Source organism: Micromys minutus, assembly GCF_963924665.1.
Source record: "Micromys minutus genome assembly, chromosome: 2".
Lineage (NCBI taxonomy): Eukaryota > Metazoa > Chordata > Mammalia > Rodentia > Muridae > Micromys > Micromys minutus.
In genome coordinates this window covers 47,134,262-47,149,537 of record NC_137971.1, presented here as the reverse complement: position 1 = coordinate 47,149,537, position 15,276 = coordinate 47,134,262, and the positions used below count along the sequence as shown (strand labels likewise).

The window sequence follows — 15,276 nt, the reverse complement described above, 5'->3', positions numbered from 1 at the left end:
GCCACTGCTACCTAGAGAAAAGGCTAGAAATTAAAACTTAGGGTGTGGAAACTGCATGTTGTGTCCACAACCAGGTACTTGGAAGCAGAAATAAAATGCCCTCTTCAGTCTCTTGGCACCTAGGCTTCTGTTCATAGACTGTTTCTCATAGATAGGAACTGTACTGTTGCTATGCATGTCCTTGATGTTCAGCATACTGCCTGGCACAGCAAGTCATTCAGTGAATGCTGGAGTGATTAATTAATTGATCCTTGTAAAACAGCCAGGTTGTTTTTATATACATGTATTAGATTTAGTTTTTAAAAGGAATGTTTCCCAGGAGTAGATTGGTGATAATAGATGCCTGTCTAGAGCATTTAGGGTTCTACAGTTCATCTCCAGTAGTGCAAAGTAATGATGTCGATGGGATAGTAATAGTAGTAATTAGTTAAGTAGAATGAAGTGAAGGTTGACATAGAGCCCAAAAGGAGAGAGAGAGAGAGAGAGAGAGAGAGAGAGAGAGAGAGAGAGAGAGAGAGAGAGAGAGAGAGAGAGGGTGAGCATATATTGGAGAAACCCCCAAGTATCTGGTGTTTGGGAAGCTTAAATAGAGAGCTCACTTGTTCGAGCATTGGGTGCCTTATAGAAAGCAGTAGGAAGATGGGCTGGAAAGGCAGGCCATCACTGTCTCAGAATATAAACCCTACTTAGAAACAGTGTCTGGGTCTAGGTGACCTCTGTGTCTTCTTTCATTGTACATTCCTTATTGACGTCGGCATTGGGAATGTGCAGTCCTGTACCTGCCTCCAGATAAATTAAGTCATTTTCTCCAGCGCATTACATACAGGAAAGCTGGTATCGGCTGTGGTTTGTGGACATGTATTTCTGCAGGATTTTAGCTAGGCACTGCCAGTATGAGACACCAGTAAGAGATCATAGCTCTCTCTTAGGCAGTCTTCTGACAGGATCTGTGTGATCCAGTTTTCACTGGTCAGGCCTTCCTGAGTGCCTCAAGATGTTAAGCTTCTGCCAGATCCCCTCAGCCTCTGTAGTGTAGTGATATTCCTGCTTTTCTTTGTCCCCCACTCAAGGGTGCCTGGTATTGCTAATCTCTGGGTTCTCTTTTGTGGCTAGCTAATGCTCCATTGGCAGTGAATAATGTCCTTGCTTCCTTCTGCTTAAAATACTCATTTGTTTCTGTTTGGCCTCTGAGTGGTAAATGACCATTATATACAGCTAGACACTTCCAAAGAAACTGAGGTTCATGGAACATCTATTAGAAGTTGGGACAGACTAGTAATGTGCAGTCTCTGGGCTAGGTTCTGTTCCTATGTCTAGTAGTCACTAGGATACAGTTTGTCACAGTCTTCCGTTGAACGTGTGAAAATCTCACTTTATCTGTTTGGGGTGTTGCACTAAGAGATTCTGCTGCAGTGATTATGGAAGGCCCCAAAGATTTCAAACTTTACTGCTAACACTTGGTCATTGCCACATTCAGACATCTTCTGTAGTCTAAGCTTCTTTGGAGGCTGAGGCAAGAGTAGACAGAAGGCTTGAGTAAGGAAGAAACTGTTCAAAAGAAAGAAGAGTATTTCTCTTCCTTTGTCCAGAATTAATTAAATACATGCTACACATTTACTTAGGAACCTAACTTCCTCCTAGAGCAAATTTGTTCTTTCTCTATGATTTATTTTATTTTAATTACATATATGTGTGTGGTTATGTGCATGTGAGTTCAAGTTCCTAGGGGCCAGAGACATTTGATTCATTGGAGTGGGAATTACAGGTGGTTGGAAGACAACTGATAGAGATGCCGCAAATGGAACTCAAGTCCTCTAGAAAAGCAGTAAATGCTATTAGCGACTGAGCCATCTCTCTCTCTCTCCCTTTTCTTAAATTATGTATATTTTTGTGGGGTATGCGGGGCTGTGCATGAAGAGGCCAGAAAAGGACCTCTCCCAGTACTTTATTCTCTATTCTCTTGAGACAGGGTCTTTTACTCTGCTTGAAGCTCTCCATTTCAGCTAGGCTGAGCTCCTGGAAAATGCCAGTCTCTACCTCTGCCTCTCTCTTCCTCCCTCCCCGAGTGCCAGGGTTATAAGCATAGGCAGCCATGCCTTGCCCTTTTAATGTAGGTAGTGGGGATTTGAGTTCTATCCATGGAGCCACCTCTCCAGGCTGTAGGGTAAATTTATTTTTTTGTTTTTCTGATACAGGGATTTCTTGTGTAGTTCTGGCTGTTTTGGAACTTGCTATGTAAATCGTGTTGGCCTCAGACTGACAGAAATTCACCTTCCTCTGCTTCCCTGAGTGCTTGGTAAAAGGCATGTGCCATCATACCTGGCTTTAGAACTTTTTTCTTTTTAATTTTTCAAGACATTCTTGGCTGTCCTGGAACTCATACTGCACCATGCCTGGCTACAAATTTTAAATTAGCAAAATTATATAAAATTTCAAAGTTACCTTAGAAAGTAACTTATTTTCTTGAGTAGGAGCAGTGTGAGCAGCGTCTGTTGTTCACTCCTCTGCCAAGCTGGCCACATAGGTTCTGGCATACAACGCTCCGATATCTGTGTAATGAATAGATGCACATCTCCCCTAGCAGAAGTGTCCTTCAGTCCCTGGATCCATCTCCACACACTGTGTTGTAGTTCTGAGTGCTGGGAAGCAGCTGTAAACTGGAAAATGAGAGCATGACCTGCTTCATTCCTTTTGCAATTCATTCACTCAGTTCCTGTCTGATGAAGTCACTTCTGGCTGCTGTTACCTTCAGTGCTTCAGGGGCTGCTCATGCTTCAGTGAGAGGCATGGTTTCCATCTCAAGTCGGAGACTGGGTCACCTGACGTCTAATCTGAAAGTCACAGCTTCTTTTCTCTTCCTGTTATTTGCTACATCATCTCAATGTCTCATCTTCTCCAACTGCACAGAGGTTCAGCTGTCTCCTACAGTGTCTGGGGAACGTTTAGATTGCCTCTCTTTCTTACAGGTGAACTTTAATGAGCCCTTGTCCATGCTTCAGCGCCTTACTGAAGATCTGGAATACCATGAGCTGTTAGACCGAGCTGCAAAGTGTGAGAACTCTTTAGAACAGCTCTGCTATGTTGCAGCCTTCACTGTTTCCTCCTATTCCACTACTGTCTTCCGAACCAGCAAGCCATTCAACCCTCTCCTTGGGGAGACATTTGAACTGGACAGACTGGAAGAGAATGGGTATCGATCCCTCTGTGAGCAGGTAACGAGCCCAAGCTGGAAATACTTTCTCTTTCTTACCACAGTCTAGTTTTTAAGAAGCCAGTCTCTTGTCAGCCCAGTCTGTCTTCTTTTCATCAGTGTTTAATACACTAGGCCTGTTATTCACCTGCCGTTGTGGGTGGATATCAAGGGACGCTCTTGGGTGTTAATTGCCAATTAATAGGCTCTAGTTTTATCTTCTCCACTCTTCTTTGTTAACTCACAACTGATTTCTTTCAGGTGAGTCATCATCCCCCTGCTGCTGCGCACCATGCTGAATCCAAAAATGGCTGGACATTGCGTCAGGAAATTAAAATCACCAGCAAGTTTCGAGGCAAATACCTCTCCATTATGCCCCTTGGTAAGGCCACAATGTTTGTTGCAGTACAGGTGTTCTGACATGGAGGAGGCCACTGGTTCAGGCACCAATGTCACTAGATATCACTGGGCAAGCATTTCACTTCCCAGCTACCAGTGAGTTAGGAGGCCAGGCACTCTCTTAAGACCCATCCTGCATAAATTCCTTGTCTCCTTAGTCTGTAAGTACTACCTTAGAATGTAGATTCTAGCATGCCTTTAAAAATTCTTTTAATGGTGTTTCTGTATTACTCTAGCAATCTGGTTTTATCTATGTAGAACGTTTAGGTTCACAAGATTAGATTGCTTGGCTAGTATCTCTCCTCTGATGGATTGTGTGTCATTTATGTAATGACTGAGTCCTGGATAAGAGAAAACTTCATTTTATTGGATTATAAGTTATTTTTGCATCGTATCAAAAAGACAAAGCTTAGGAATAGGAACCCTGATGAGTAGAGTTGGAAGCACACCGGAAATTTTTAGCTGTTGCCGTTTTTTTACTCTGTACTGATTTTCTTTCACAAGTGTGTGTGTGTGTGTGTGTGTGTGTGTGTGTGTGTGTGTGTGTGTGTATGCATATCAAGTCTTTTATTTTTTTTCTGGAAGAGGTGGTGCACGTCTTTAATCCCAGCACTCTTGGAGATAGAGGCAGGTGGATCTCTGAGTTCAAGGTCAGCTTGGTCTATAAGTTGAGTTCTAGAACAGCTAAGACTGTTACACAGATAAACCCTGTCAAGATTTATTTTTTATTATTTTTAATGTGTGTGTGTGTGTGTGTGTGTGTTTGCATGTGAGTATGTACGTGTATTTTCTGTGCAGTTCCCACAAAAAACAGACATGTCAGATCCCCTGGAGTTGGTGTTATAGACAGTTATGAACCACCAGATATGCATGCTAATAATCAAACTTGGGTCCTCTGGAAGAACATTTAACCACTGATCCATTTTTCCAGCCCCTGCAAATTGTATTGTTTTACTTTATAATTTTATCACATAGCTTCATATTGTTTACTTATGTAGATACTTTATAAATTTTATAGTAGAAAAAAGTTACTATCTTTTGATACATAGTTGGCTTTACCGGTCTTTTAGTTTCTTAGTGAATTGAAGTAACTGACTTGTGTCCTTTCAGAGGGTCTTAGATGGATTATTTCAAATTTGTTAATCTGGGGCTGACTCTTGAGTTCTTGCTTATTCAGGAAGGTGTTACTGGATATGGAAGTGCTCCTTTGATAGTATTTTTAACATCTGAATCTTCTCGTTATTCCAACATCTTGTTATTCTGCTGTCTTCTGGCCTGTCTGTATTTTTTCCTCAAATATTTTATTGTAAATATACAAACACATTTCAAACAAGTGGGTAGTTCAGTATTGTTTACTACATTCATAAAGGTATGTGAACACTATAAACCATCTAATTCCAAGTATAAATCATTAGAGTCCTTGCTTTCTTTTCTTTTGAGTATATACCAGAAGAATTCTGGGTCACATGGTAATTCCCTTTTTAATGTTTTGAGAAATTCCACACTGTTTTCTACAGTGTGACTTTATACTACTTTATATCCCTCCCAGCAGTGTACCAAAGCTGTAGTTCTCCTGTGTTCCAGTTGTTGATTAATTTATTCATTAATAGAGGCCACCCTAATTGTTCTTAAGTATATCTCATGTGCTTTTGGTTTAATAGTGGTGTGAAGCATGTTTTCGTCTGCTTTTTAATGACTTGTGTATTTACTTTTAAAGAGGTCTGTGTAAGTCTTTTGCCAATTGTTTTTAGGATTTTTGTTGTTGTTTTGAGATTTTGGAGCTCTGGCCGTCTGGATCTCAAAACGTCAGCCAGGCAGGCCTCGACCTAACTGAGATGCACTGCCTCTGGGATGCTGGGAACAGAGGTGCACACCAGCATGCATGGACCCTCTGACAGGAACAGAGGTGCACAGCAGCATGCATGGACCCTCTGACAGGAACAGAGGTGCACAGCAGCATGCATGGACCCTCTGACAGGAACAGAGGTGCACACCAGCATGCATGGACCCTCTGACAGGAACAGAGGTGCACAGCAGCATGCATGGACCCTCTGACAGGAACAGAGGTGCACACCAGCATGCATGGACCCTCTGACAGTTCTTGTTACTTTGGCTCTTTGGGACAAAGTCTCACAATGTATCTCTGTTTGGCCAGGACCAACCATTGGAGATCTACCTGCCTCTGTCACCTGAGTGTTGGGATTAAAATTGTGTGCTATCACACCTAGCCACCTTTGCTAGTTGTTAAATTGAATTGTTTTGTGAGTTTTGAGAGTTTTATATGTGATCTGAGTGTCATTTTTTTTAATCAAAAGTAGAATTTTCAAATACTTTCTTCCATTGTATGAATTGCTTTTTTACTCCATAGATGCCCTTTGATGTACAAAATTTTTAACTTTCAAAAAGGCTATTTTGCCCTTTTTTTTTTTCTTGTTTTTCATGTTGCCTATACGTTTACTGTTATTTCCCAAAAGTCATTACTAATCTAATAATCTAATGTCTTGAAACTTTTGCCCTCAGGGTTTCTCTGTGTAGCCCTGGCTGCCCTGACTCTGTAGATCAGGCTGAGTTTGTAACTGTGCTGGGATTAAAGGAGAGCACTACCACTATTGTGCTTCTTTTGAGTTTTATACACTTTGGTGTATTTGACCCTTTTTGCTACACAGATCTTAAGTTACCAGGGTCAGCTAATCTGCCTTTGATGTTAAACATTTCTTCCATTTTGGTGCTGCTGTCACAATTCTATTTTAAAGCTAATGTTAGCGTCTCTAGGAGGATACCTTATAGTGACATTTGGGTATTTGACATTGGGGTTCATGTTTGTGTGTACTATTAGGAACCCTGATATGTGGAGTTGGAAGCACACCAGAAATTTTTAGCTGCTGCCATTTCTTACTCTGTACTGATTTTCTTTTACGTGTGTGTGTGTGTGTGTGTGTGTGTGTGTGTGTGTGTGTGTGCGCGTGCGCATATCAAGTCTTATTTTTTTTCTGCACGTGGTGGTGCATTGGTGCATGCCTTTAATCCCAGCACTCATGGAGATAGAGGCAGGTGGATCTCTGAGATTTCAAGGTCAGCACCCTCATCAAAATCATTTGGGAGTATTTGTAAGGTCTTGTTCCTGCGCTTTTGATTTGCTTCATAACCTGTAATCTTTATGTCAATACTACATTGTTCTGGTTAGTGTGATAAGAAAGTGTGAATCGTCCTGATATGTTTATTTTCAGAATTGTTTTAGCCAGTTGAGTTCAACCTGTAAATTCTCCTTTAAAATGTGTTTTTATTATGCATATATATAGGTATGTCTGTATGTATATGCCTGGAGTGTGTAGGTACCTCTGGAGACCAGAAGGCATTGGGTCCCCTGGAACTGGAGATACAGGCAGTTGGGAGACTGTGACTTGAGTGCTAGAAACAGAACTCAGGTCTTACCTCTGTTCCTATCATGAATTTGATTTAGTATTCATTTGGGAAGCTATACCTACTAAATACCTGTTACATTATAAGAACCTTAATAAGCAAATAAACAGGTACTTACTGCTGACCAGGATGTGGTTTCCCAAATCTGTTAATGATAAAAATGGCCAAAAGAAATTAAAATAATCAATGTATACAGTAAATGTAATCCTGGCACTCACCACTCATGGAATTTATGGATTTCACAAGTTAAGGTCATAGTCCCCAACAAGATAGCCCTTGCTTCTTATATAAGCCACAAGTTTGAGGATGCTTAGCTTCCTATACTTTGGACTAACGAGCTATTAATTCCAGGGGTTTTTATATACAACAAGCTATAATTTTCCTCAGGTTTTTCTAGATTTATCTATCTTCTTTTATGTGTGTGAGTGTGTATGTATGTATACCATGTGTGTGCCTGGTGCCTCAGAGATTAGAAGAGAATGTCAGACAGACCCTCTGACTTAAGAGTTATAGATGGTTGTGAGCTACTGGGTTGCTTCTAGGAACCAAACTTGGTCCTCTGTAAAAGCAAAAGGTACCCTTAACCACGGAGCCATCTCTCTAGCCTCATTACTTTTGAAAATTTGCTGGACTGCCTTGTGTCACTCAGGAAAGTGGTGGACAGACATACTACATGTTGTCATTTAGTGTACAAATCAGGGTTAGTTGAATGAAGACTGAAGCTGAAGCAGGAAGGGGTTTGTGAACAGCGCTTCCATTTCCTCTCCCCAAGGAATGTGGATGGATACATTACTCTTGAATTTTGGCCTCCAGAGATTTTATTGTGATTTCATTATGTGAACTGATTAATTAATTCTATAAGATTTAGGTTTTTAAAGTCTGCCCTCCCTTCTTGATAATCAGTTGTATGATGATAATAGGTGACTCAGAACCTCAGCTTTTCAACCACATGGTTGATATTTCTAGCCTGGTTTGCTCTCATCCTGAGTTACTTCATTAATGTTAACTATCAATGACCTACTGAGTCTTCACAGTAGCATAAAATATTAAACCCTACAAAGATAATTTCTCTTCTAGTAACCACAGCAAAATCAGACACATTATTATGTAACATAGGATGGTACATCTAGTGAGTGTCAAAGCCAGGATGAAGTTTAGCTCCAATTCTGAAGCGCCCTATCTCTGCTTCTCCACTCCTCCTGTTTAGACCCATAGATAAGTGGTTTGTTTAAGGTCATACAGCTGATTGCTAATCTTGACTGCCAGTACACAGTGTACTTCCACAGTGTAGCGTTACTTTCCTGATGATGGGGCACATTTGCCTTCTTTCTGTAATTTTGAAATTGGTATTATAAAATACAGCTTCCTACCTAAGATGTATCAATTGTCATGATCTGACATTATCTAGTTATATTTTATTTATATACTTAAAATCAAGTAAACAAAAGTAAACCAACAATTAGAACATTTAAGAAAGTTGTGCTTTTATTTTATTTTATTTCTTTAAAGATTTGTTTGTTTATTTATTTATTTAATGTATATGAGTAAACTGTAGCTTACTTCAGACACAGCAGAAGAGGGCATCCGCTCTCATTACACATGGTTGTGAGCCATCATGTGGTTGCTGGGAATTGAACTCAGGACCTCTGGAAGAGCAGCCAGTGATCTTAACCGCTGAGCCATCTCTCCAGCCCCTTTATTTTATTTTTTGACTTGCTGTTTTCTTTTTAAATTAAGAGATATTAACAGAAGGACACCAGTCTTCTTTCTAATGTGTATGATGCTGTTTTTCTGATACCTTGCTGTATACTTTTGCTTCTAGGTACCATCCACTGCATTTTCCATGCAACTGGGCACCATTACACTTGGAAAAAAGTTACCACAACAGTACACAACATTATTGTGGGCAAGTTGTGGATAGATCAGGTGAGCAGAGGTACCCAAAGTTCAGAATACTTCTTCAGGAGGTAATCTTTGCTGTATTTAGGACACAGTAACTCGTCCCAGCCTTTTTTTTTTTTTTTTTTTCTTTTTTAATTGGATCATTGGTTACTCCTAAGGATTTTCTCTTGGGCAGTAGTGCTACCTCCATAAAGATCTAACTACAAATTATTATTTATGAATGTCCAAATTATAACTTCTACCAAGGATGAGTAGGACTCTGTTTGGCAGTATAAAGGATTTAAGACATAGCTACATGGCCCCAGCTTTTAATACTTTGGCTATTCATGAAATGTTTATCACCAAGCAGTGTCCTAAATACTAGGGTTACAAAGTCAGAGAAAACTTTCCAGGAATTATTGGGACGTTGGAGAAATATGACATGTATAGGTTGAAAAGTATGTAACAAAATACTCTAGTGCAGGAGATGTGCTAAGAGATCTTCCAATTAAGTGTTAGCTTTGATGTAAGACTGGTTTAACTGCAGTCAAAAAGAAGGAACACTGTCTTCTGGAAAAGGGCTTCATGGATGACGTGGAATTAAGCTACATATTTGAAAGGTAGAAAGAGAAAAATGAAATTAAGTTTATAGGAAGATCACAAATGAAATCTGTAGGAAGATCTGTCATGTATATCTTTGAAACTGTAATTGTGGTAAGCAAAGGAATTCTAGAAAGGTCCTGGTGAGGGATTTGTTCAGGAGGTAGTTTATTATGTGTGCATTTCAGTAGGTGTACTAAAGGTCAAGCCATGTTACCAACATGTGAGACACAGAAAGAATGCTCATGTAAAATTCATGTCAGTCTTCATAAAATTAACCCATGATTCTTTTCACTTTACAGTCTGGTGAGATTGACATTGTAAATCACAAGACAGGAGACAAATGTAATCTTAAATTTGTTCCTTATAGCTACTTCTCTCGGGATGTAGCAAGAAAGGTAAGAGAAATTGAAACGTATTTTTGTTTGTTTTTTAGTGTGCATCCCTTACAAGGACTGGTATTTGTGTGGTGTGTGTGTGTGTGTGTGTGTGTGTATGTGTGTGTATGTGTGTGTGTGTGTGTGTGTGTTTGTGTGTGTGTGGAGGGAGAGGTAGTTAGGTAGAAAGTTATGTATCTTGAGTTTGCAGATCTGAAAAGTAGATATAAAGGAGAAAACTAGAAAAGGAGCCAAATACTTTACTGAACCACTTTCTTCTCCTGAACATGAGGAAGTGAGAGAGAAGTTCAAGGGCTGGAGAGATGGCTGAGTGGTTATGAGTACTTACTGTTCTTCCAAAGGACCTGAGCTGAATTCCCAGCATCCATATCTGGTATTTCACAACACCAGTAACTCCCACTCCAGGGGATTTGATGTTCATTTCTGGCTGTCAGAGGCACCTGCATGCATATGGCTGGCTCTCTCTCTCTCCTATCTCTCTCTCTCCCCTTTCTTACACACATACCCCTAAATAAAAATATATGCATTTATTTTTAAAATGAAGACAAGACAGTGGGAGAGTGGAGGTGGGAAGACGGAGGAGAGGAAGGTGTAGACAGTAGGACCACTGACGTGCAGAGGAGAGATGGCCGTCTCACCACAAGTGCTTTATGCCACAGAATTTCATGTAGGAATGAAGACTAGCCAGGCATAGTGGTGTTCCCTTTTAATCCCAGCACTTGGGAGGTAGAGACTGGCAGGTCTCTTAGTTTGAGGCCAGTCTGTTCTACAGAGTGAGTTCCAGGACAGCCAAGACTACACATAGAAGAAACCCTTGAAAAACAGAAATTTAAAAGGAAAAAGTGGAGGCTAGTTGCAGTTTCAGATGTGTTTGTGAATCTGTAATTTCTAGAATAGTTTTAGGTTTTAGTCTGGTGCTTTTCCTGCTTTTATATCCTTGCATCAGAATTCCTGTGCAATAAGAAACTTTGATCATAAAACCATCAATTCATTGGTCTTGTTTCAAATAGTATTTAAAAACCAGTAGTAACAGTTGTGGCTAACTCCATAACATTTATGAGAACTGGATTTAACCGGTACTTACCTTAGAACTTTTTCTAGACTAGTCAGGTAAGCCACCCCACACTGTTACTCTGTTCCAAAGCTGTGTTCTCCATCCTTGTAGGTGACAGGTGAAGTGACAGACCCATCAGGAAAAGTTCACTTTGCCCTCCTGGGGACATGGGATGAGAAAATGGATTGTTTCAAAGTACAACCAGCCTCTGGGGAAAATGGAGGTGATGCTCGGCAGAGAGGCCATGAAGCAGAAGAAAGTAGGGTCATGCTGTGGAAGAGGAATCCATTACCGTGAGTATGGGTGTTGAAGCTTCCTTTGTTTTTAATTCTAGAGTGGTATGTGCTCTTGGTGGCTGTCTGTGGGACTGACCAGGGAGATGAGAACCTTTGAAGAGATATACACGTGACTGTGGTTGAAGTGTGCTTTGTTCTAAGACTGTCTCACCAACCATGTGCCATTTGGATTTCTCCTTCCTAAAGTTTCACTAAAGGAACCTGTAGTTTAGTGTTCTATTTTTGAGACAGGGTCTTGGTCTCACTATGTACTTGAGGCTCTTTTTGAAGTCCTGATCTGATCCTTTTTTTTTTTAAGATTTATTTACTACATGTAAATACACTGTTGCTGTCTTCAGTTACAGTGATTGTGAGCCACCATGTGGTTGGTGGGATTTGAACTCAGGACCTCTGGAAGAACAGTCAGTGTTTTTAACCACTGAGCCATCTCTCTAGCCCCTGATCTGATCCTTCTACTTGTACCTTCCAAGAACTGGGTTACAGGCATGCACCACCATGGCCTGCATTCGCATTGCAATTCAGAGCAGTGCTTTTCAAAAGCAACTGGAGAAAAGAATTCTTTTCACCTGCTAACAATTTCCTCTACAGGCCCCTGAGATAAGCATAGAACTTCAGAAACAAGTGCAGGTCATATTATATAGTGTGTCTACAGAAGTAGCCAGATTTTCCCAGAAAGAGGTCTAAAAGGAAGCAAAGGAAATAGGAATGAGGCAGCTTTAAAAATTTCTTCCTGATAAATGTAGATGATTTTGAATACAGATGCTGCGAGCGACTATTGTTTGAAATGATGCTGGGGAAGGGTGGTACAGTTGAGCTCTCTTCTTGGGGAATTACCTGATACGGCTTTAGAGTTTTTCCACTGTGGAATACTTAGATGCAGGGCAATGGTCTGAGCTGTTGTTCCTTGAGTTAGATTGAGGCTGAGAGCTGCCTGTCCTTTGTTTTGTTTGCTCTTAGGAAGAATGCAGAAAACATGTACTACTTCTCAGAGCTTGCCCTCACTCTCAATGCCTGGGAAGGTGGCACTGCTCCTACCGACAGTCGGTTGCGGCCTGACCAGAGACTGATGGAAAATGGGCGCTGGGATGAAGCAAATGCTGAGAAACAGCGCCTAGAGGAAAAACAGCGACTTTCCAGGAAGAAGCGAGAAGCAGAAGCTATGAAAGCCACAGAAGATGGTAACAAACCTGTCCCCTGCTCTGATTTTAGATGTGTGTATGTGTCAGCTCTAGTCTTACTTTTCATTCATTCTCTTCCCTTTTAGGTACACCATATGACCCCTATAAAGCACTGTGGTTTGAGCGGAAGAAGGACCCTGTCACCAAGGAGCTAACCCATGTTTATAGGGGCGAGTACTGGGAATGTAAGGAGAAGCAGGACTGGGGTTCTTGCCCAGACATTTTCTGAAGCAGCTATAACTCAAAGGAAGAGGGCTGATCAAAGACAGCAGAGGATGTCTGGAAGGCTCGCAGTTGGGACTCTTACCAAGTGCTTTCCTCAAATTTGTCTGTCTTAACCAATCACTTTTTCCAAATCAATCACCAGAAGCAGACACCCGTGGTGGTGATTGGCTGGTTGCCTTAGCTGATTGACACTGAAATCGACGTAGTAGATGCCCATGTTTATAAGGGAGTGGTTTAGTGGCTGAAAGTTAGTGTTACTCTACATCTGCAAAGGCAAGTAAGTGTTCTTCTCCCTCTGCCTCATATGAGATGATGTCATTCACCCTCACCTTGTAGTATCCTGCTCAGCCAAGATCTGCATAAGATTGTGATCCATGAGCATTGTGGTGCTGTTCAGAGCAAGAACTGATTTTAAAGTTCCTTTAAAAAGAAACACATAAGATTTAACCAGCAGAGGCATCATGCATAGGTCTCAATGTTATGAAATGTACTCACACGTGGGGTTGGTTTAACGGGGCGTCGTGTCTAGATAACTAAGGTTTTGGAACATCTGCAGGAAAGATTGTTCTCTAGGGCTTGAATATTGAGTTACTTTCTTGGAGATTTTATCTTCCCTTGCATACAATACCCCTCTGCTGTTCTGTCTATTTTGACAGCAACTGGAGGCTTCTTTGGTCATTGATAAGAGGGTGACACTATCCTCATAAAGGGGTTTATGGACTCCCTCAGATGGAGAGCCTCTGAGAACACAGGCAGGGAAGAAGACTGCTAGCCACTTGTACCTTCCCAGTCCCTCCTCATCCCGTCTTTCATTGCCTTTCTGGCTTCTCTTTCCTGGCACAATACCATTTGGAGTTTGTGCCATAGTCTGGAGCAAACCATTACCTGACCCATTCTGTACACTTCAGAATCTGAGAGAAGTCCCTCTGCAACAGATGTTTCCATCTTGAAAGTCCCAGTGGAATGGAGCCACATCTGGAATAATGTGTTAAATCATCTGTATATTATATATATATATATATATATGTAGAGAAAAATCTAATTTTTTTTTTTTTTTGTTCTCCCCTTTCCCATGAAGAATCTTGGTTTTTTATGTCACCTGTCTCCTGGGACTCTCCAGTTCGTGTTAATATGGGTTGGTGTGCCTCTGCTTTCCAGGTTTGAGGGGCATTGCAGCCCCAAGCAGAGTTATGTGTGGCAGTTGCTGAACAGGGATGAGAAGGGTTTGTGTCACCTACCCACCCACTGCTGCCTCAGCTCAGCTTTTCTGATCACACATGGCTCTTGGAAAGGAAGTCCTATGCTTTCCTGCCTCAGTTTTTCTCCTCAGGAGGCGTACAAATAGAAAGTCTAGAGGGTAATTTCTATCTTCCTTATGTCCCAGCCAGCTTAGGCTAAATCCCAAAAGAGTTTTCTTCTAAGGCTGTGAGCTAAGAGCACTGTGTCCTGTGGGAGCTGCTCCTGCTGGCGCTGGCCTCCATCTTCTTTATTAGTTCCCGTGTCCCATCCAGAAATGTAACCCTTGTGCAACCCACTCTTGGTTGAGGGTCATAAATTGAGGTGCCTTCCTTGTGTACTTTTTGTTAGTGTTTTTGTTTTTGTTCCTTAACTGTTGAGCCTCAGCCAGTGTGGGTCCCTTGGGGAAAATACCATTCCAGAGGAAGCTATCCCTCCAGGAAAATTGGATTTTACTTTACTGGGTAAATTAGTATTCTCTGTCCTTCCCCACCAGCTCTCCTTTCCTAGATAAAAACTGATCAAAGATTGAGCACTAGGGAATTTCCTCCTAAGAAGGCTTTCCCCAGTACAAGGGGTTACTTCAGGGAGGCCCATAAAATGGGCACCATCTCTGGAAGCTTGGGATAGAGTGGAAATTTCCCAAGGAACCTCCTTGCTTTAGCCCCTTTCCCTCTATCTGCACTACATTTCTAGCTTGATTCCCATATCCCTGCTAACGGAAGAAGCTTAGAAGTCCTGAAGATGGAATAAAGTCACATGAAAGCAAAATAAGACTATATATATATTTTCAGTTTTTTTGCCTTATTGCTTTTTTTCAAAAAAAAAACCTACTAAATTAAATAATTTTTAAAAAGCTATATTGTCTGATTTGCTTCTACTCTGAATAGAGAATAGTGGTGGGCAGAGGGAGATCTGGCCAATGATGATTGTTTTGTTTGGGATTTTTATGTATATGAGTGTTTTGCCTGTGAGTATATATGTGTACTACATGCGTGCCTGGTGGCCACAGAGGCCAGATGAATGTGTGGAAAAGGTGAACCACCATGTGGCTCTGGGAACCAAACTGAGGATCTTTTGCAAGAACAGCAAGTGCTCTTAATGACTAAGCCATCACTCAAGCTCCTATTTCAATTCTTCAGTATCATGAAGAATTGGACTTCCAGGTTCATGAGCAGAATAGCTAACAGCTCTAATGCCTTTCAGTGTGGCATTTGTCGTTGTCCTGTCTTAGCACAGAGGAAACATAACTAATGCTTCTGGTTCTGCTGCCCTTCAAAGGAGAATGCAGAGATAGAGCTTAGGGCTTACCTACCATGTGACTCCCTGGCCTGGAGTCAATCCCTATCCCTGAGAAATAAAATAATAGTTAAAACCAAATTCTCAAATTTCTTATCTG

General features: G+C 41.1%; 1 protein-coding gene across 1 annotated transcript in view; it reads left to right on the top strand.

The window, feature by feature from the left end:
* OSBP (oxysterol binding protein) overlaps window positions 1-14,730 on the top strand; it is a 29,056-nt gene extending 14,326 nt beyond the window's left edge. Inside the window, exons 8-14 of the mRNA XM_080911897.1 lie at window positions 2,967-3,212; window positions 3,452-3,572; window positions 8,832-8,935; window positions 9,793-9,888; window positions 11,054-11,235; window positions 12,196-12,416; window positions 12,503-14,730. Of these exons, the coding sequence (XP_080768023.1) occupies window positions 2,967-3,212; window positions 3,452-3,572; window positions 8,832-8,935; window positions 9,793-9,888; window positions 11,054-11,235; window positions 12,196-12,416; window positions 12,503-12,645 (1,113 nt within the window). The 3' untranslated portion in view covers window positions 12,646-14,730. The remainder of the gene's footprint in view (window positions 1-2,966; window positions 3,213-3,451; window positions 3,573-8,831; window positions 8,936-9,792; window positions 9,889-11,053; window positions 11,236-12,195; window positions 12,417-12,502) is intronic.
* The last annotated feature ends 546 nt before the right edge of the window (window positions 14,731-15,276 follow it).